The 22,378-nt window shown below is 38.8% G+C and overlaps 1 protein-coding gene across 1 annotated transcript; it reads right to left on the reverse strand.

Moving 5' to 3' along the window:
* Window positions 1-1,626: 1,626 nt before the first annotated feature.
* On the reverse strand, window positions 1,627-22,378 carry IFT57 (intraflagellar transport 57). The gene is made up of 11 exons (XM_086762640.1): window positions 22,104-22,378; window positions 19,488-19,650; window positions 18,277-18,395; window positions 17,058-17,148; window positions 11,856-11,924; window positions 11,193-11,315; window positions 6,926-6,997; window positions 6,182-6,313; window positions 5,178-5,240; window positions 3,281-3,347; window positions 1,627-2,055 (listed from the first exon to the last, which is right to left on the reverse strand). Exons 1-11 carry the CDS (start codon window positions 22,376-22,378, stop codon window positions 1,877-1,879), a joined length of 1,353 nt encoding a protein of 450 aa, XP_086618766.1. The 3' UTR covers window positions 1,627-1,876.

Here is a 22,378-nt window from a genome sequence, read left to right on the forward strand (position 1 = left end):
CTGGAGATTTTTCTACCACATTAGAGGAGTTTTGACCATGCTTGTCTCAACAGATTCACTTCTAACAGAATAAGAGGCTTGATTCATAAGGGAAAGTTTTTGATTAATTTTGTTTGTTTTATTAGCATGAAGGAGGAGTTTTTTTGGGAAAGTATTTACATAAACAACATTTGCAACCCGAAAGCGTCAGTGAACTGCTTTGCAGGCAGCAGAAAGGGATTGCTTTTATCTTAAATTGAAGTAAACCCACTGTTAAAGTAAATACACAGTAGCAACACCACCTAACAAAGGGAACATGAATAATAACTTTTCTAATTTAAGCTGAATGTGGGAGGATATAGGTAGGCAGCAAAAGAAGTTGGAAACTGATTTCCAGTGTGATTCACAGAGATTTTCAGCAGTTGCTTGCACAGGTAAATTATAATAGTTGGCATTTACATATAGCGTTTCACTTATTGAAATCTGATGGGTTTAGGGCTTTTTCTTTTTGGCAAATGAAATACGGATGCACAATAAAGTTAAGGAACTGGCTCATGTTACTGACTGTGTCAAGTGTCTTAACTTTCAGGCACAGAACTGATCCACTGATTCTGCAGAATACTGCTCACCTTTAAGTGAGAGAAATTAATTGTAAGGTGAACGGAATTGCCTACAGAAACTAGGGGAGGATTTTAATACCATTGGAATTGTATCAGTATTGTCCATGGCTTATGAACAATGGTAAGCAAAAGGATGTACTCGTACTTTGATAAGGTTATGTCTTTGTTCCACGTTCCTTCATTACGTGTAACATCTAGAATCACTCCCTACCTACACATTTACTGAGACAAAGGGAGTTCCCTGTTGCCATTACATTTCCAACCCCTTCCTCCTACATTTTTCTTCTCATTCTGTATTACACAACTAGATTTGGCAACATTTTTCCTTAACAGAGATCAAAATTAGGTGTTCTGACACAAGAACGGAAACCAAGAATAATCCAAATGATGTTCACAGGGCTCTACTATGAAGACTAAATGAAAGCAGGTTTTGACTCAATGGTAATATAAAGTGACTCTGAAGCAGTGATGACACATTTAAAAAAAAATATAAAGCCAAATGTAATTTCCAAACAATACTTTTCACATTCTCTAGTCTTGTGTTGATTTTGTTACCATTGCTTCTGTTACAGGCAATGTATAAATAAAAATAATTACAAAAGCCATCCGTACCAGTCTGTCTAGAGAATCAATTAAAAAAAAAAAAGATAGTGAGGAATGCAGCAGTTGTCCATTAACAAATTTGTGTAGGGCTGCCCTAGGAGCATGCCAATACTATTGCAACTATTGCAAAATTAGTTTTTTGCTTACTTCATAAACTTTAAGTGGAAGCAACAATTTACTTTTACTTGCAGCTGAAATAAATTTTGACTCAGCCTTTTAGGAAGGATAATCCTGTATTATTTCAATATCTGCAATTAAATACTTTATACTAAACATATGTAAATGGCAATAATAAACATTTTGAATTCAAGTCCTTTGCAAGCAATTTTCTTTCAGCACTGTAGAATATCAAGATTACAGGCTGTCAGTATCATTCTACAGACTTTCACGCTACACAACATTCTTCAATGAAGCAGAGACAATGTTCATTAATAAGAATTTATTAGTATATCTGGAAGGGATCTGCAGTAAATCTTTACAGCACAAAACTAGACTCCATGCTGAGTCTACACTGTGCATATTACTTCTTAAAAGTGCGTGACAAGCATCTTCTTAAAAACAAAAAAGAAAAATGAATGCCCCCTTCCCCTAACAAAAAGGATATCTCTAAACTAACAAAAAAGAAAATGGTAGAAAACTATATTTTGGGCAAACCAAGTCAGCTCCAAACCATTTTAATAGGCACCTGCTGTGGCTTCTGGAATCATTGTTGCATGCATATCTCTAGTCATATTGGATTTCTCTTTTAGCTTTGACTGGAGTAATGTGTGTTCCATTACACCAATTTGTATGTCCATCTGAATGGTTTCTTGCTTCAGTTTTGTTAAGGCCTGTTTAATCTTCACTAGAGGAGCTGTTAAAAAAAATAAAAGATAAACAGTGCAACTCTGTGTCAGCTACTTAACACAAAAGCATTATTTTCTATAATTCACTCCTTAAAATTGAAGAGTTGAATGAACAAAAGGGTGTTCTACTCTAAAGACTTGATTATACTGATACATCATTTTTAGTATGCAAGATACTTTAATGATAGAAATAGGCGACGACAATTTTCCTGTCTTCTTGACATCTAAGACATGCATAAAGATGCGCATCAACAGTAAGATAGGTTTGTCAATGATGTGTTTTGCTCAGCTGAAAGCTTCATCCTGATAGCTGACTTGGGGTTTGGTAGAGAACGGAAGACACCTTCAGCAGGATGTCATCTTACCTATGAAAAGCTATTAAAATATTTTGTGTGCCATACTTTGCTTCTAATACCTCACTTCCCACTAATATCACCTGAGGGATGCTGCTGCTCTTGCATCACATTGCTCCTTATAATTCTCAGCTCTAGAGTTTATCTGTTGGCCATGCCATAATACAGAAGAAGTGCTGCGAGGCATGCGAGTAGCTCCTTCACAGTGAAGCAAGGGGGCACAAAATTTATTTATACAATAACACAACTACTTAAGTAAATTAGCTGTAATGGTTACAGTTAAATATGGATAGAGCTAGCATATTTAGCCCTATTTGTAACATGCATCAATTTATTTCTGCATTCGAACTCCTTATCCATTTGCAACAGAACGCATTTACCAGGAAAAATCTCAAACCACCAAATCTGAGACAAACTAATTCCAATAGGTATGTAGTTTTAAGTATCAAAAGGTCCAAACATCAAAACACCAAAACTAATTTTCTCACGGACTCCAGACAGCTTTAAGGAATCTAATGGCTACTGCCAGTCACTATTTCAGAGTAAAAGGGCTTGAATCTGTAAAATGTGAATTTTTCCAGTGAATTGATAACTATTCAAAGCAGAGACAAAACTCTTTTTTTTTTTTTTCTTTTTTACATTTTTAGAAATAATTTACCAAAGGGGGAAATCCTGGAATCTCTACCTTCTGCAGACTTATGTAACCTTTTCAAAGTGGCTTAGACTCCTGATTTTCTTAAGACACCTTTTACATTTTAAATATTGATATTTTACACTAGTCATTCATTCTTGTCTTCTTTTATTTTTCTTTAATAAAGGACAAATTATGTACCTGACACTGAGAGAACAGGTGTTTGGTTTGAGGCAGAAACATACTTACCACCATCGGTCATACTGCTTCCTCTCTCTTCTGTTTCCTGCTTTACTCTCTCTAATACTTCTGTAATCTTAAAATAGATATTTTTTCATAATTAAACCAGATGAATGTCAAGTTAGAGAAAATAAAAAAAAATATCTGCTGAATAACTGCATTAGTTAAAAAAATGAACTAATCTGTCTTAGTTGTTGTCTACAGAGGAACTTTGTTTTTGAAACATTAAGAAAATTTTAATTTAACTTTAAGTAAAATAATGTTGTAAAAATTACAGCAAAGAGAGAAACAAGTTGGGCAAACAGCATGGTGTTACTAACAATTTGTGCATCCCAAAACAATAGTGTCGGTGTTGCAGTATGGTGCTGGATGAAGATAGGAACGAGTATCTGTGCAAACCAAAATTCACCAGGTGATTATGCCAGCTGCCCTTCTGGAAGTGACACCCTTTAGCAGGTGACAGCAGAAACCTGAGAAACTGCACTGCAGCAAAAGACGGTGCAGCAGTCAAGCCTGCTGGCACTGGCACGGGTACATGTAAAATGCATGTATGAAGAATAAAAGTGCATTTCAGCACTAGCTATAGACCAGTTTGCCTTTTTAGACAACGAAGAAAAAGCAAATATGTGATTCTAAGGTACAGTCTAGGTAATAATTCTGTATTTTTGTCTAGAATATAAAAACGGCCCTTCATTAAGGCTTCAATATGGCCTTTCAGTAACAAAAAAGAAACATCGCTGCATTGTTAATGCACACCTACAGCGGTAGTGGTATTGCGAAGTGGGCTGAGATTTGATCGCATGCTTGAAAGCAGATCAGTAGTAATATCTCGTGTGTCTTGTTTAGCTCAGATATGCAGCACTGTACCTACATAGTTTGAAGGCTGCCAACTAGTAACTTATTAATCATTACCAATTAGCCAATAATTTCCAAAGCACAAACACATTATAAATCTGAAGTCATCGTAGAGTACTCTTTTTCAAACTTACTTCCTTGAGAGTGAAATAGAAAGAAGCTCTAATTCTGCAGAACCCATACACTCAGAAATCTTCACTAAAAACTCCCGTTCAACTGCTGTGTTTATTACCTGTTGCAGTGGAACTAGATGATCGTTGCAGGTCTCTTCCAATCGAATTATTCTATTCTATTCTTAAAAAGTCTCAAACCTGTTTTACAATTTGTAGCACATTCTTATGATGTGATCTATTTTATGTGACTATTCCAGACACTTTATCATGTAATAAATAAAGTGTGTTTTTCAAACAGCAGAACCATTAAGGAAAAAAATCTGAATTGAACAGAGGCTTGAAATATTTGGAAATCCGGCAGTAATTCTAAATAAAATGCCATGAAACACTCAACATACTGAGGCAGTTAGGAGTCAGGATTTTTTCTTTAGATTTGTCAGAGCACTGATTTAAAAAAAAAAAGACAAGAGAAAAACAGTTTTAGGTATTAATATAATTTGACTGGAAAAGTTACTATTTAGTCAAATATTGCTTTTAAGTGCTTGGAAGATGAAAATTTGTTAATTTTGACTAAAGTTAAGCTTTTCTTCTTCCAAAGAATTTAAGGACATGACCTGATTAATCCTCAATAATTCTAGGACACAGGTTATAAAATACAGAACATTTACCCTCATCTCTAAACCTGGGAAATTAAGACCTCACAATAGTTTGCCCAAATTCACAAGTTAAAAATCAATGGTAGCCAGGGTTTAAAATTTAGGGACAGGACTCGATCAGCTCTGCTAAACAGATTGATCTTTAACATGAGAACATATCAGAAACAACTGGGCTCATAAAGCCACAAACACTAAATGTCAACCCTCTGAACACACCCTCTGCCAACAATCTGAAGATTGTTTTAAAATAAGCAAAATAGGTTATGTGAAGATGTGTTTTACCTCAGAAAGCATTCTAATCCTTTCAGTTACTCCTCCACTTCCCTCCTGGTACTTCTCTTTAGCCTGGAAAGAAACATGTTTTTTGCTACAATGACAAAGCTGAAGAGACTTATGCAGATAGCTCAGAGAGAACACCAGAACATGCTCTCTCACGTCCCAGTATCAGAAACTGTCCCACAAAGTCCCAATGACGTTTACAGCGCTACGCATATGGACAGGCTTGAAGCATCAGCCCCTGTGATGACTATCATTCAAAAATGTAAAGCAGTTTTAAAATTTGTAAACAATAGCCCTAGTACATACACAATAAGTAGTATGTTTTCTAATCATTTACATGAGGAAATAAACATAAAGGAAATTTGCCAGAATGCAGACAAAATTGAATCCTGAAACCCAGAATATTTCTTCTTCAACAGCAAATTATTATCTTGAAGTTTCTTGGAGTTTAACAATAAGGTAAACAGAAAGCACAGAGGTCAAGTCCTGTTAGTTCTATTTTAATGTCACGCCCACAAATAGGAGAGCTAGCCAAACGGCAGCTCATATAGGCCTCCTAACTATGGGATCAAAAAGCCCCTCAAACAGCACTCTACTGGCATAAAAACTAAATGAAGGAAAGAAGTAATTGGAGTGCTTTGTGCACGTTATCATGATTAATTAATACAAGAGATGAGTGCTGGACTGAGACTGCAGTTTTTACACTCATCACAGATGTGTGAACTTCATAGGGAAAGCAGAGCTTGCAATTTACTAGCTGCTCAAGCCTGGCAACAGATTTCCATAATACTTAGGCAAAAACCATTTACTTTCCCCTGTGGAATAGCTGAATAAAAATTGCTGCTTTGGCTTAAAATCTATATAATTTGACAGCCAATCAACATTTCCCCTGCTTTATACCCAACAGCAGAATTCACAGATAACTCCTCCAAGTCTTCTTTGCCTTCACCCTCACTTAATAGCAAGTTAATACTAGAGAAGGCAACAACAACAGATCAGTGCGTTACCTCACTCAGCAAGGCTTGTGCTGAACGGTACTCTTGAACTAAGTGCTCCAACTGATTGTTGATGTACTTTTCCCTGCTATTGATCTTTTCCAATGTTCTACTGATTTCATTATGGAGTTTGTCAAGGTAACCCTAGAATATAATATTCTGTGGGTTGAAAGTACACAGACAGTATGCAAACAGTATTAAAATGGTGCTGAAATTAAGAAAGGACATGGTAGACTACAAGTGAGATGGAAAATAGTACAGAAATGCTGTGTCTGGTCAACAAAAGACTATTCCTAATGTGTTCTGGTTTGCCCAGCTCCAAAACACCTACTTCAAACTTTACTGCTTCCATCACTCTCCCCCCTCAATTAATTACAAATGTCAATATCAGTAAGTTACTTTAACAACAGTATTTGACAGTACTTTAGGTTTTCTATCAGCACTTATTTTCAGATTGTATTATTGTATGATTCTATTTCACCTTCTGTTGTCAGGATGTACTTATGGTAATGCACACATTAATGAACCCTAACATCCCTATTAACCCTCATACATAAAACTCTTTCCCACAAGATCTTTTTCCAGTCCCACTGTCCCTAATCATCATTATTGCATATTTCCCTTTTTTAGTTTTATAGCACTAACACAAATAAAAATTAAGAAAAAAACTCAATTTAGTTCTTAATGTGTATCAAAGAAAAGAGAAAATAAAAATGCTGATAGATCAGTGACATATTCTGCACATACAAGACATACCCTAGTTTCTTTCAAAGAAGATTCAATTCCATCCTTATGCTGATGCATTTGATCTACGTGGATCCTCCAATCCTAAAAAAAGGTGCAACAAAGTAAAACATAGCTAAGTACAATCTTTATCTTTCTCTGGTTACTAAACAAAGGCTGGTATGCAAGGCAGAGTCCATTCTCTTTTACACTGTTACTGAGATATCATTCTGCCACTGCCATGTTCATACCCAGAGGCACTTGCTTAATGTGACACAATTTACAAATCTCCTAAATGTCACGTCACCCTCAGATCCATAAACAAACACTGACATCCTCACTGATACCACAGTAGCTATGCTTTTTAAAGTCTATCTGATCTTCATGGAACTATTTCTGCTAGAAATCAAATACAAATGCTGAAAATATTGATTATAGCTGCACTAGCTCTGCTTATTCTTAGACAAAATGAGTGCTTCAAATGTCCAACACTTACCAGTTCCAGACTGTCAGATATTCTCTTTCTACTTAGCCCTTACTATTATCAGGAGAAGAATGGAAAGAAATTAAAGAGGCCAAAACACTTAAACTTGTTTTCAACACTTGGACAAAATTAGAAGGGGGAAAGTTATTTACAGCTTCTGCGTCACATACATGGACTCAGTGATGGGGTTGAGAAAAGGTGCTGTTTTAACTTGATAGGTAGGCATCTTTTACTTAGAAATAAATTCCAGTTCCCAAGCTTTATTACAAATTTTTCTTATCAATGCAAATTTTTTACATCTCCCATAACAAAGCACAGCTGCAGACAGACTGTGAGTCAAAAATGAAGCGGAGTAGCAGCACTGTAGTCTTACTGCTATTTCAATATTGTGTTCCTGAACATGCTAAAAATATTTTTAAGCTTTTGGCACTGTAGTGGTCTAGGTGTTAAAAAAAAAGGGATGTTAATAAATGTTTATCACTTGAAATCAAATCTTAGGAGACTTTCTTGTAAAATAGGCACTGCAAAGATATGTGGAAGGTGACAGTGTTTGCTTCAGTAAGATTATCTCATCAAGGACCTTGTAAAAAAGGATGCTAAGCAAAACATAGAGAGGCACAAAACTGACTGACAAATAATAATGGAGGCAGTGACAAGAAACAAACCTGGCCAGTTACACTAATGGATAAGGGCATGTGGAGTGTGAGAATCATAGAATATTTAAGGTTGGAAAAGACCTCCAAGATCATCAAGTCCAACCATCAACCCAATACCACCATGCCTGCTAAACCATGTCCTGAAGTGCCATGTCTACATGTTCTTTGAACACCTCCAGGGATGGTGACTCCACCACTTCCTTCAGCAGCCTATTCCAGTGCCTGACCACTCTTTCAGTAAATAAGTGTTTCCTAATATCCAACCTAAACCTTCCCTGCCGCAACTTGAGGCCATTGTATCAGTACAATTATCTCATCGAAGACCTTGTCAAAATGGGATGATAAGGAAAAGGAGGAGGGAAAACCAAAACCTAGGGAGACACAGACATCTCAGACAAACATTAAGGGAGACAAGGACAAGAAGCAAAGCTCATCAGTCACACTAACACTAACAAGAAACTGCAAGCATCACTTCAAAGAAGGTGAACCTGGCCCTTACAACTGATCTGCAAACCTGGGGGTTCTGAATATTCTGGATGAGAACTATGCAAACTGATGAAGCAATGTGTAGGGGAAGAGGACCAGGGAGGAATAAAGTGGGGAACAGACAGGGGTATAAGAGGGCCTGGTCATCTGTAAACTGTTGCCAGTCAGTCCACTTGTCTGACTGAGCCCTGTGCCTGATCACTGCAGTCTGTCCTATCTTCTTATGAAATTATTTTTAAATTATCTTACTGTGCAATCTTACTCTCTATCCTGTGCATGTATGAGTGCTGCAAGGACTGAATGCTCGCTGCTGATGAGAGGGGGATTTGAGGCCAGCACCTGGAATCAGACCAGGGCTGCAGGTGTCCCAGGCCTGTGATGTCTGCAGCCAGAGAGAGTGGGGGTCTCAGTGGCAGCCACAGGTCCAGGTGAGGGTCTCAGCCACCAAGACAGAACCAGTGTGTATCGCAAAATCCAGCTAGTAGAAGGACTGGAGCATGTGAGGGGCTCAGTGCCAGCAGCTGGAGCGAGACTGCTGGTGACAAGCTGGTGTTGCCTAGTGCCAGCTGTTGGGCTGGGGACAGGCAAAAGTTTGCATCTTCCCTAAACCTGTTGTGCACATGTAAAATTCAATAGCAGACTTAAAACTGAACTAGCTGTTGAGTGGTAGGCCCTGAGTCCAGACCTGGGTATGAGGCAGGCAAAGGACATATGCTGGTATTCAGGGGGATTCACAAATGTAGAGTGCTCTTAAGATGAGTGCATGAGTGCGTACGTCTGTATGCTGGCAATTATCACAAGCTGGACTAGCCAACATGTAGAAGAGCAGTGAAACAGTTAAGAGTGCCCAGGATCCTGGCAGGGGTACCAGACAGACAGAAGGACCACGCTGGTAGTTGAAGGATCCATGAATGTGCATGTGCTTGTGAATCTAGAGAGAAGGCGGTGTGTGCTTTCACTACTAAACTTCTATCTTAATTAGCTGAAAGAGAAGGAAGGAGGCCTGGTGTTCTGCACTTATATTTTATGGGAGTCCTACAAGTGCTGTTGAAGATAGGGCTTTGTTTTATGGCAGTTTGTGTAGCTGGTCATGTCAGGGTCGTCTGTGTGATACATGCTTCTGAACATGCAAACAAGAAAGAAGCAGCAGCGGCATCCATGAGTCTGGAATGGGGAGTCACAGGCACATGGGGTTGGGCTGCAGCATCTCCAACAGCCTTTCAGCTCATGAGGTTCACCTGCTGTCTACAATTGTGCTCTAGCCCACTATCCTCTTCTAGAACATAACAAAGGCTAGTAGAGAAAATGCGCTTAGGTTTTATGTTGGGTTTTAAGTTTGCAGTAGACTCTAGATCTTTTGTTGGTTTGGTGACAACTGTTCAAAATTTGTCAAACTTTGGAGTTTAAACAAAAACAAAAAACACCCCCCCTCCACACCTCCCACCCCTGCCTAGACTTTACAAATAAGCTCTGGTTTCTAATGCCATTGATTAAACAATTAGCTCTCTCCTGGTAGAATCCTCTTTTTGTGTTCATTTTGACATATTCCTTAAAGCCAAGAGATGGTGCATTAAACTGGAAGTGAATAAACCTTAGTTCTTACAGTGTCTTTAATTTTCCATGTATGTCTATTAAGTTTTAATTTCTTAGTGTGAGAATCAAACATGATGTTCTCTGTAACAGATAGGCTTGCTGAGGATCAGAGAAAGGTGGCTCAAACCAGGCAATTCTTCACATAAAAGAAGGCAGCATAGCATAAGACAGGTGAGCAATTTAACAGATAGTTGAGAGCTTAGCCTATTTTTGGCAAGATAATTATCTTTCATTTAATTGTGTATCACTGCTACAGAGTGCTCCAACACTCCAACTAGCTGGGTCAAAACAAGTGAGCAATTTCAATACTGTACCAATCTGTGTGTGCTGTACAAGCTCCTAGAAAGAATGTTCATGGCAATCCCAGGAATAGGTCCTAGGTTTGGACTTTGACTTGCCAAAGATAGATGTCTACTTCTAAGCTGCTGATTCTAGAGTCCTTGTAATAGATCATGGTGAGAAATACCAATTTTTAAGAAATTATGAATTTCATCTTGGGGTAGTTATCTGGATAGGTAAATAAAATCAATTGAAAAAGTACTCACTTATTTTTGCTAAACATAAGGAGAGCCCATGATGACTGAGATCAGATACAGACCCGCTTTATTGCCATTTAAAATTCAGCAAGATTAATTCCATGTAATCAGCTTTCATGTGGTTGAGAAATTGAACAGTTGAAAGATAAGAAGTTCCTCAACTCTCTTCCAGGAAGATGTTTTAATGGCTGCTAAACTGAGGGTATAATTTTTCAGAAGTATGAATACACCGGAAATGCTTAACATTTTAAGAAGTTTCCACCAAATAGATATATGGAAATAAATATATGGAAATAAGGTGCCCTGTAAGTAGCAGAATTTTTTTTAATCTATAATATTTGAAAAAAAAAATCTACTGAAAATTATTGCTTCTACAGTTAAAGTAAGTGACAAAGATTCAGACAAGATAGAATCGGAGAGCCCATTATTCACAAGTATTGGCATGACAAAAAAAAGTTAAAAAGTTGTAAATGGAAAGCAAACAACACTGATTGAAATCACACTTCCATCACCATGTGTATACAGGCAAAGCCATTTTCACATACCTTATTGTCAGTCCTGACTGTAACTTTCAGCTGTGGAAGCACACGTTCCACTTCCAGATTCCACTCTGCTGCATCTGTAGTGGATTGTAAAATCTCTTCTTGCTTTGCAGAATCATTCATGTCCTATATAAAAATTGCAAAGTTTATATACAAAATATCATCATTATGCACAGTGAGAACTGTTAGAAATCATGCTACAATGGCTTACACATAGTCAGAAAAAAATTTATATCCAGAATTATCCAGACTACAGATATAACAGATTTCTTTAATGGCTTTCTTTAAATTCATAAAAACTAGGAATTAAAATAAATATATATTCTCATCATGTTTACAATTGAAAAAAAATTATATAATAAGAAATTATAATATATTCCAGAAATAGCAAGGGTGGAAAAAATAAAATATATTCAAGAAACTAATACCATGTTTACCTAAAAGTCTCTGCAAAAATTCCTTACAAATGTTTCCAGCAACCTTGCTGTGACAACAGTCTAGAAACTGGATGTAAATTTTTATTTTAAAATAAACTGATTCATTTCAGTTGGAATGTTTTTTACAGTTTAGACTATATAAGGAATTTGACACTTAAATCCAACAGAAATAAATTGCTGCTACAGATGTTATAATCTCTCAAGAGAGGACTGATAAGTAACAACTTACCGATCTGTATGTTTGTGCCTTTAGAACATTCAGGTCAATAAAATTTTCTTCATTGTCCGACTCTTCTTCCTTAAGGAAAGTTGCAAAATAAGACTTCAGTAAGTACTGCACAATCTTTCTCCATACTTTTATTTTGCAAGAGCACAGGACAAGGAGTATTGAATTCCAAATTTCTGACACAGAGAGTTTATGATAATGGTGCTCCTGTCTACTTAAAAATCTTATGAGGAGACACAATACCTGGGACAAGCTGAAAGACAAAAGCTACCCCACATTTCCCTCAGGGTGCCACAGTAGTTAAAAATTAAACCAACCAACCAACAAAACGCCCAAAACCTAAGCTCTCTCACATCAAATGGGCCATTACGAATGGTTGTATGGTATCTGTCATTTCTCCTGCTTGACCAACCTGATCTACTTCTATGACCAGGTGACCTGCCTAGTGCATAAAGAAAAGGCTGTGGATTTTATCTACCTGGACTTTAGTAAAGCCTTTGACACTGTCTCCCACAGCATTCTACTAGACAAGCTGGCAGCCTGTGGCTTGGACAGGTGTACCCTGTGATGGGTTAAAAACTGGCTGGATGGCTGAGCCCAGAGAGTTGTGGTGAATGGAGTTAAATCCAGTTGGCAGTTGGTCACAAGCAGTGTTCCCCAGGGCTCAGTACTGGGGCCAGCTCTGTTTAACGTCTTTATCAACGATCTGAATGAGGAGATTGAGTGCTCCCTCAGGGAGTGTCAATCTGCTCGAGGGTAGGAAGGCTCTACAGAGGGATCTGGACAGGCTGGACCAATGGGCTGAGGTGAACTATATAAGGATCTGCAAGGCCAAATGCCAGGTCCTGCACTTCAGTCACAACAACCCCATGCAACACTGCAGGCTTGGGGAAGAATGGCTGGAAAGCTGCCTGGCAGAAAGGGTCCCAGGGGTGCTGGCAGACAGCCAGCTGAACACGAGCCAGCAGTGTGCCCAGGTGGCCAAGGCAGCCAACAGCATCCTGGCTTTTATCAGGAACAGTGTGGCCAGCAGGAGTAGGGAAGTGATCGTGCCCCTGTATTAGGCACTGGTGAGGCTGCACCTCAAATACTGTGTGCAGTTTTGGGCCCCTCAGTACAAGAAGGACATTGAGTTGCTGGAGTGCGTCCAGAGAAAGGCAACGAAGCTGGTGAGGGGTCTGGAGCACAAGTCTTATGAGCAGGAGCTGAGGGAACTGGGATTGTTTAGTCTGGAGAAGAGGAGGCTGAAGGGAGTCCTCATTGCTCTCTACAACTGGAGGTTGTAGGGAGGCAGGTGTTGGTCTCTTCTCCCAAATAACTCGTGATAGGACAAGAGGAAATGGCCTCAAGTTGCGGCAGGGAAGGTTTAGGTTGGATATTAGGAAACACTACTGAAAGAGTGGTCAGGCACTGGAACAGGCTGCTGAAGGAAGTGGTGGAGTCATCATCCCTGGAGGTGTTCAAAGAACATGCAGACATGGCACTTCAGGATATGGTTTAGTAGGCATGGTGGTGTTAGGTTGATGGTCGGATTTTATGATATTGGAAGTCTCTTCCAACCTTAAAATTCTATGATTCTTATGTGTTTCCTAAAGCTTTGCATTAAAAACCAAACCAAAAAAACAAACCACAGCCAGACCTGAACACAGTTTTCAAGATGTTGTTTGCACTGCAGATTTGGAGCTGCAGAATGATGCCACATTTTAAAAGTGTGCAGAATTATACAAATTAAATTGAGGCAATCGACTTGTTTTCTTGCCCATGACACTACTCACTGGTCTAACAGTTTCATTAAATTATCTATTGTAGTCTGAAAATTGCTTTCCTCAGTGATCATGATCAGCTCAGAGACCATCACTGCATAAGTCAAAGATGCTTTTCATGTGCATTACTGTCCTAGTTTCGGCTGGGATAGAGTTAATTTTCCTCTCAATGGTCAATGTGTTTTGGATTTCCAACATGAAGAATGCTGATAAACACACTGATGTTATGAGTAGTTGCTAATGAGACTACAGACACTGTCTACCTTTCCAGGTCTCTCTAATGTGCAGGAAGCTGGGAGGGATATAGCCAGAATAATTGACCCAAACTGGCCAAACAGAGTATTCTATGCCATAAATGTCATGCTCATTCAAGACTTTTTCAATGAAGACTTCAAAGCTGGTAAAAATGCAACCAGACATCCACATCACAATATTTCCATATTACATGAAATTTAAGAAAACAAGTTTGGAATTTTTCTTGGCTAATAAAAATGAGAAAGTGGAGGTTGGCCAGAGGGGCATCACTTTCTCGCTCCTTTGCTTGCTGCTCAGTTTCATTTCTGTGATCACTGCTCGGGATGGGCTGTATCGGTCACCTGGACGTTGCATGGTGAGAAATTGTGCATTATTCACTTTGTATATTTCAGTATCCTTACATTTCATTATTACTGTCATTCTCCTTTGCTATTCTAGTAAACTGTCTTCATCTCAACACAGGAGTTTTCCTTTCTTCCCAATTCTCTCCCCACTGCTGCTGGGAATGGGGGAGGGAGAGCCAGCAACCGTGTGGTGACTAGGGCTAAACCGCAACATTTACCCTTCATTTATCTATACTGAATTTAACCTGCCATTTTATCACCCATACACTTCACCCTTTTACACTTTGTCCTTCTGCAGCTCTCCTGTTAGCCGTAGTATTTTCCACCAAAGTAAAATTTCATCATTTCTAGACAAATCATGAATGCTGCAATAACACAGGTCTTAGCGTAGAACCCTTCAAGACTCAGTGAAAACCTAGGAGGTCATTCCTGTACCTTACCTAGCTTTTAACTAACAGGGACCGCTTTACTTTCTTCTGGCATGTTTGGGCCCTAGTCTCCTGAATATTGCAAGACATTAATTGTGACTAGATTGGGGCTATTTCTTGCTAATGGACAATATATATTTGTACAGCACTTGGAAGAACGTATTGCAACACTACGATGGCAACAAGAAGACTAGTTATCAGAACTGGGGAACCAAACTGTGCAGATTTCCTTGCACAGCCAGCTGTGCTGGCTACTGTTCACCTAACTCCCCGAGATAACAGAACTAGGCTTGTCTCTGTCAGCCTCACCAATTTTATTCAGAAGAATCAAAACAAGAAGAACAATCAATGAACCTCATCATTAGCATTTAACTACTGGAAATACTGCTAAATTCAATTATGGATACAGCTAATACATCCAGGACATATCAGTATATTGGCAGCAACAATGGACTCAGGGAAAAAAAAATTACATCAGCATATAATCAATCACTGCAGAACAATTAGGGGCTCTAGAAAAGTGGTTATCTACTTGGTATAAACGTAGCTCAATGGTTTTATTAAAACACAAACTCTGAAGAGCTAATTAAACATATTATTTGTGAAAATCATGGCCCCAGATACTACCTGAGAGCAAATCCAGAGGTTCTTTGAAGGGTTTCAACTGTGCTTTAGTTAACTGTTTCCTCCCCACTTCCCAATTTAAGCAGCTTAGACCTTAACGAGACACAGAAAAGAGCAGACAACTGACTGTTTTCATATTTAAAGCTTTTAGCCAACAGCTTACATTTCTGGGGCTAGTTAAACATGCAATACAGAATGTCTCTTATTGTTCTCAGAATTATTCAAGACTTTTTCAATGGAGACTTCAAAGCTGGTAAAAATGCAACCAGACATCCACATCACAATATTTCTATATTGCATGAAATTTAAGGAAAAAAGTTTGGAATTTTTCTTGGCTAATAAAAATGAGAAAAATAATGCAATACTTAGGAAAACTGTGAGAAGAGGAAGAACAAGACGCAAACTCTTCAACTGTTACATTCTTGTGGACTATTGTGGCATATAAGTTGTGACTATGATCCATATGACAACATTATTGGCAATCTATTTCCAACTTTTATGACCTTCAGTTTTTCCAAGGAATTTGAAAACCATGAACACAAAAAATGGGACAGTTGTGGCATTTTCTATCCAGTATTACTGGGCCTTAACACTCCAGGAAATTATTTTCACCTCAAGTACTCTATTTACTGATCCAGCAAGTGAACACTTCTCGGCTCACAGCTTTCAATATTTTGGTTTTGATCTACATTTATTTTGCACAGAATCATTGGCTTTTGGAGAAATTGGATGTGAAAGCAACTTCTTTTTTTTTAATTTTCACTTTAATTGTCTCCAGCTAACTTCCCTCTCCAGAAAAACTTGTTTAATTCAGCAGTAAAAAGACTCACTTCAAGGAGACTGACAGAGGCCTGTGAAAATGACAATGTCTTGTGATAACATTATGCTACTAGATAATAGTGAGACTCCAACTCTCATAAAAATAATCTTCTGAGAAAGTCAATCAGCAAGAAACAACCTCTGTTCAACATCCATCCATGAATAAGTCCTAAAAGCATATTTGAACTTACAAGTGTATTTCAAAGGCTGTTTCATAGACATGACAACTTCACTGTAATTATTATAGTTAAAAAGTAGAAATAAATAAAACAGTTAATCTTCAAACATTGCCATCTTGTTCGTAAAAGGTATTTCAAAGCAGAAAGACTTATTCTGTTGTCAGAATGGATGACTGGATATTACCATTTCATTCATGGAATATACAGCGATTAGCTGCCATGACCTTTCTCTACAGAAACAATTCTACAACCTTTATTTAGGACTTTGCAGGTGTTTTTAAACAAACACTAGGTTACCAACTATTCTTTTCCATCTACTTTGTTCCCAAATCTTAAAATGAACTAAGTACCAAAGTTACTGTTTCCCATTTGCAATGAAATCCGAGTTACAATAGTGAGCACTCTATTAATAAAGCATTGGGCAAATTTTAACCAAATATTAACCAATTCTGTAAACAGGGATTGAAGTTCCATTTAACATCTACAGTTCGTATCTGCAGAAAACAAACAATTCTGATTCTATGCAATTTTAATGTATGGTTAGCTTCCACTTCACTTTTAACTATAAATGCACATAAGAACATAAGCTCTGTCCCGAAGAGTTAACAACCTTATCTGAAAGGAAACAAAAAACTGTACGGAGAGGCTGATGACATAGAAAACGAGATGCAGGGAAAAAGGCGATGGAACAGGTAGTAGAAAAGACTTGTTAAACAAAGCCAAACAAAATGAACAGTGAGAAAAATTTCCTCATCGCTAACTAGTATGATCAAAATCAGTTAGATAAACCTACCACAACATCCTCTTCCAGTTTATTAAGCATTAATTCTGCATCATCTTCAGTTATTTCTTCTTCTTCTAGCTCTTCTGTTGGATATGTTGGCCTGAAATTAGTAGAAAGAATAGCAGAGGTTTCAAACACAGTAAATTGGAAATACCTCCGTAAATTGCTCCTAAGCAAACAAAAAAATTCATAAGAAGTATGGATGATGTGGAATACAACTAGACAGTGTCTCACACACTTAAATAAAATCAACAGTAGGCCTTAAAAGCCTTTGTTTATGTTGGACTGTCTTAAAAGTGAGGGTTAGTTATTATGCCAACTAGTACAATATATTCATACTGTAAAGACACTTGTGGATTAAATTTTGAGTAATTTTCTCTTTTGGTCTAACCTCTTAAAATTTAAGTGCAAGTCACCACAGACTCATTTTTGACTTACAGTAGAATTTGTGTACCAAACAAAAGTAACAGTAAAATATTTCCAAGCTAGAAATTACTTTGCTATATCCATTTAAAAACCCATCAGAGGGAAGGAGCAAAATAAACAGCGCTTTTAAACAAATTTTCATATACTTGAAATTATCTGTCATCTAATTTCTCATAAGATTTCCTTCAAATTAAATACTCAAAGTTACTGTATCCATCTTGTGACCTGATCACATGCTGTGCATACCTCCAACTGAAAAAGTCAAGACTGATTCATAGGACCTAAAAGGATATGAATATGTTTAAACTCAACTGTCAAATTAACAAGCAGTTATGTATAGGAAAATGACCAAAAAAAGGTAATCAGTCAAATCTTTATTAATTAGCTAAGTCTATTAATGGCCTGTTGGGGACAACAGATATCAGAAGCCATGGGAATGAGAAAAGGGACTTTCCAAGAGAAGAAAAACAAGATAAAGGACACCTGGTGGTGGTTGAGGATCTGTGGGTATATAAGCACAGAAACAGTAACAATAAATGATTCTGCATAGCATGCAGTGGGGTTTGTGACTATGTCTCTACAATGGCCCAAACTCATCCTCGCTGGAAACAGACTAAATTGTGTGAAATTGGATTAGGAATTAATTTGTCCCACTGCTTCAAGCCTAGTTGAATTTTGCATCTCATCAAACATCAAGTAAAATATTTTTGCTAATTACTATGTTTTGTATTTTGCAAATACAACTTACATTTGTTTGCTGGATAACAATGCATAAGGGAGGATGTTTAAAAGTGTACTATACCTTTTCCAGCTAAAGCCAGTGTATTTCAAGGCTTCTTCAGCTAAACAATCAAGAACATAGCATGCTTGCTCTCCGTAACCTGCCTTTAATTTTGAGGGAGGAAAATCCACAGGCCTTCCCTAAGATAAAGAGATACAATATTTACTAATGGCTACCCATCAATCAGAGGTTCCACTCAGGGAGGTAGCAAGATTTACTACGCTAAAATCAAAGTGTCCATTGTGTATGAAGATTTTACCAATGTTAATTCATATTCTTCCCCTATGCACCTCCAGTCAGGCAACAGAAGAGAAAACAGAACAACCCAAGGAACAGATGCAGTGTAGAAAACTTAAAGTAGCTGGTAAGAGGGTACTCACAGGGAGAAGAGTCAGAAGCCACAAGGGAGCTAGATGGTTAAGCACACAAATGACATGCTGGCAAGGCAAGAACAGCTATGGAGGAACTCATGTACTGTGACTTACCCACCAGCTTTTCAACATTGCCTTGTTTGTTAAAGATTTTATTTACAAAATATTTTATTTTTATTTATGGTTGTCCTACTGAATAAATATCTTAGGTTTTTTATCAAGTAATTCCTTTAGAGAACAGTGTTTGTAACATCACTCACAGCTGTACCACAGTAAAATCTTTCATAAGATCATACTTCCCATAAGTTGATATACTCTCCTGACCTTCACTTTTTTTTTTTTAATATTGAAAAAAATCTCAATAGTTCTTGGCAGTTAATGCAACCTTTTACTCCTTAGTAAAAAAAAAATAAATATGAAGAAAACATGAACACAATTCTAAAACATTTCCTTCACTGTGAATTATACCATTGACTTTGGCAGGAACAGGATCACAAGCACTCTGTAAATCTTCAAGATAAAGTCTTTGTAAATTATACTACTATAAATGAGCAATATTTGTGGCACTGTAAGAAGTAAGCCTGATTTAATCCATTTTACAAGTTCTGGAACAAAACTAATTGGAATGATATGATATACAATATTGTAAGATCTTTTTTTGTAGTGCCAAAAAGTTAGCAAGTAAGTACACAGAATATAAACTTCCAATTAACTAATTAACATAGTACAAACTTCTAGATAAGAAAAGTCTGTCCAGTCCTTGGGGAAGATAATCAGACAGCAGAGGAAGTGTGTCATTACTGCTGTTTCTGAAGGTGACGCACGTGCTTGAAACACACTTGGGAAATGTTTGACACTTACAAATGATCGCAATTCTGAGAGTACATTTGATATTATTGCATTGGGGTCATCATATTCTTGTGGCTGTTCGAAGGGATGTCCTGCTTTAGTGATCAGCCAAGCAGCAAGTGTGCAAAACATAAAGAACTGCTCACCAGGATTAGTGGGCAGTGCAAAGTAGTGCCTGTTTAAAAAGGGGAAAAAATGGTAAATAAAGATCTCTTGAGCTCCTGAAGTTCTTACAGCATTATAGGCCAACACAAGCTAGAAAGCAGTTTCTCTATGAGTGATCAATCCATTTGAACTAAATTCAGGATGTCTAGTTTCACACATAACCACAGCACACTAAATTTTCTATGTGCAGCTCATCTGTTTCCCACTTTGATTAAGCTAGTAATCAACACTAGACTTCCACGGAATGAAATGGAAACTGGGTACTCCTCTCCCCTGCCAGAAGGATTATACAGCTTCATTTAAACACCACAAAATAAACACTTCCACATAAAACCAAGTTACTCCTCTTATTTACCTGAGCAGTCTCAAATAATGATGAGCTCAATTCTGTTCCCATTTAATTTTAGGAATGCAGAATCCATCTCATCACTCCATAAAATATAATCAGGGATTAATTAAGAGCCTATACAATGGATTCATTTGAATGCCCCTTGGATAACATAAAATGCTGCCAGTACCTAAAGGAGGCCTACAGGAAAGATGGGGAGAAACTCTTTAGTAGGGCCTGTTGTGACAGGACAAGGGGTAACGGTTTCAAAATAGAGGGAGGTAGATTTAGATTAGATACTAGGAAATTTTATTTTTACAGTGAGGGTGGTAGAATGCTGGAACAGGTTGCCCAGAGAGGTGGTGGATGCCCCATCCCTGGAAACATTCAAGGCCGGGTTGGAGGGGGCTCTGAGCAACCTGATCTGGTTGGAGATGTTCCTGCTCCTTGCAGGGGGCTTGGACTAGATGACCTTTGAAGGTCCCTTCCAACTCAAACTATTTTATGATTCCATGATTCTACTTAAAAGCTCAAAAGTCAAAGATCCACAATCGCCAATAACTTACAGGCCATAAATAAGCTAAGATTTAGCAAAATCTCAGGCATTTTTCACAGGGCAAGTGATTTATAGTGCAAAACAAACTTTAATCTTGAAAAATATCCTCTGAATACATTAGCAAAAGTGATTGATAACTACTATGAACACCACACAGTGAACAGCCTGCTTCAAAAACAAAATTAAAACGATCCATTGCTAAAGCCTTTACCCATGACATTGGAAGCCAGAGTGGATTTGTCTCATCTTTTTTTCTATTGTAGAACATATTGAAAAATGCTTCAGAAGTGCATATTGTTCTCCATTAAAGGCAGTTTAGACAAAGAACTCAATGAAAGGTATCTGTATTTGGGTATGTGACTATGACTCTTTAAAAATAAATAAATAAATATTGCACCAAGTGACCTTGTGAAAACTTGAATGGCACTTCCTTCAGAAGAGGAGAACAAATTTACTGAAGCCTCATTGCCTAAAGAGATATATCCTCTGTCTGCATATTGTCCTCATCCATGCCATTATACCACAGTAACCTCACTTCCTGTTGCCTCCTTAACATCCCCAAATACCCTTCCTGACAACAGCAATACATCCAGTCCCTCTTGCTCCAGGGTTCCCCAAACCTCTTCCCCTTCCTGCATTTCTCAGCTACCAGGTGAGCGAGAAGCCTGTGTACCTACATCAGGGCATAAGCTCAGATCAGGAGCATGTTTTTGAAGCAGTCCTTCCACCCACCCTCACCTACTGTGCTTTGGGTCACTTTAGAGGGCAAGGTACACAAACGGGATCCATGATCCATGAGGTCCATGAAGACACCTAGTCTGCCCTAATGAGAATTCAGTCCATGAAATCAGATCGCAGTTAGTCCCCCAAATATATAAATCATGTGCACATGGGATACTTGGAATGAAGTGCTTCCCTGTACAGACACGGCTGCTCACTAAGATAGGCAAAGGTTTGTTTCCTTGCTCCAGACAGACTGATGGTTCGACAACTGGCTAAAACCAGCTTACAGCCACTGAGCTCATACTCAAGCCTCTTTCCCTTCCCCGCCAAACTGTTGCTTGTAGAAGGCTTAACTGTGTGACATGCTGCTGTGGATCCTGGCTGAAACCAACAGATGGATTTGAAAGTTACTTGGGGAGGTGGATGCTAGGAACACATTGGTCCCGTTTCCCAAGTTTCCTGTCTCCCACCATAATTAAAAAAACACAAGGCATATGAAAAAAAAATGTATGGCATGCATATATTCTGTATCTGAGGGCAGGGAAGGTGAAGTGACTATTTACTTATCACATCTGAGCCTTTAGAGAAACTTCCCGTTTGAAAAGCTTCAAAATCACACTGGAAGCAGTGAACTTTACTGGTTTTTCTTTGACCCAGGCCTCTTGTCATCCAAGAGCCTGCCTTCCTTCCCTAATCCCTGACCCCTCCCTGCAGCCGCGGCGGCTGCAGACCCTCACGCGTGGGCTTCGTACCACGTGGGGCCGACCCCGCACCCCACCACGGCTCCAGCCGGGTCCCCGCCCGCAGCCAAGCGAACGTGCCCCGCCATCCGCCCGGCGGAGAGGCCCAGGGGCACCTGGAGAGCGGCCGCATGTTGTGGCGCCGCAGCGCCTCCTCCTCGTAGCTCAGCAGCTTCAGCTTGTCCAGCAGCTCCTCCATCAGCACGAACATGTGATAGGCCGCTCCCGGGCCCCGCTCCGCCACCGCCCCCTCCTCATCCCGATCCCGATCCCGATCCCGATCCCGATCTCGGTCCCGGTCCCGGTCTCGGTCTCGGTCTCGGTCTCGGTCCCGGTCCCCCGCTGCCGCCCCGCGCCGGGCCCCGCCGCCGCCCGCGACCTCCTCCGCCAT

The sequence above is a fragment of the Chlamydotis macqueenii genome, chromosome 1, assembly GCF_036417535.1.
Source record: "Chlamydotis macqueenii isolate bChlMac1 chromosome 1, bChlMac1.mat, whole genome shotgun sequence".
Lineage (NCBI taxonomy): Eukaryota > Metazoa > Chordata > Aves > Otidiformes > Otididae > Chlamydotis > Chlamydotis macqueenii.

Bases quoted from the DNA above. Each gene is read 5' to 3' on its own strand.
- IFT57 (XM_086762640.1), bottom strand. From the start codon at position 22,378: ATGGCGGAGGAGGTCGCGGGCGGCGGCGGGGCCCGGCGCGGGGCGGCA. The intron at 19,651-22,103 runs GTGCCCCTGGGC...CTTTTTAAACAG, and splicing joins AACATGCGGCCGCTCTCCAG to GCACTACTTTGCACTGCCCA. The intron at 17,149-18,276 runs GTATAGTACACT...TACTAATTTCAG, and splicing joins ACTGGCTTTAGCTGGAAAAG to GCCAACATATCCAACAGAAG.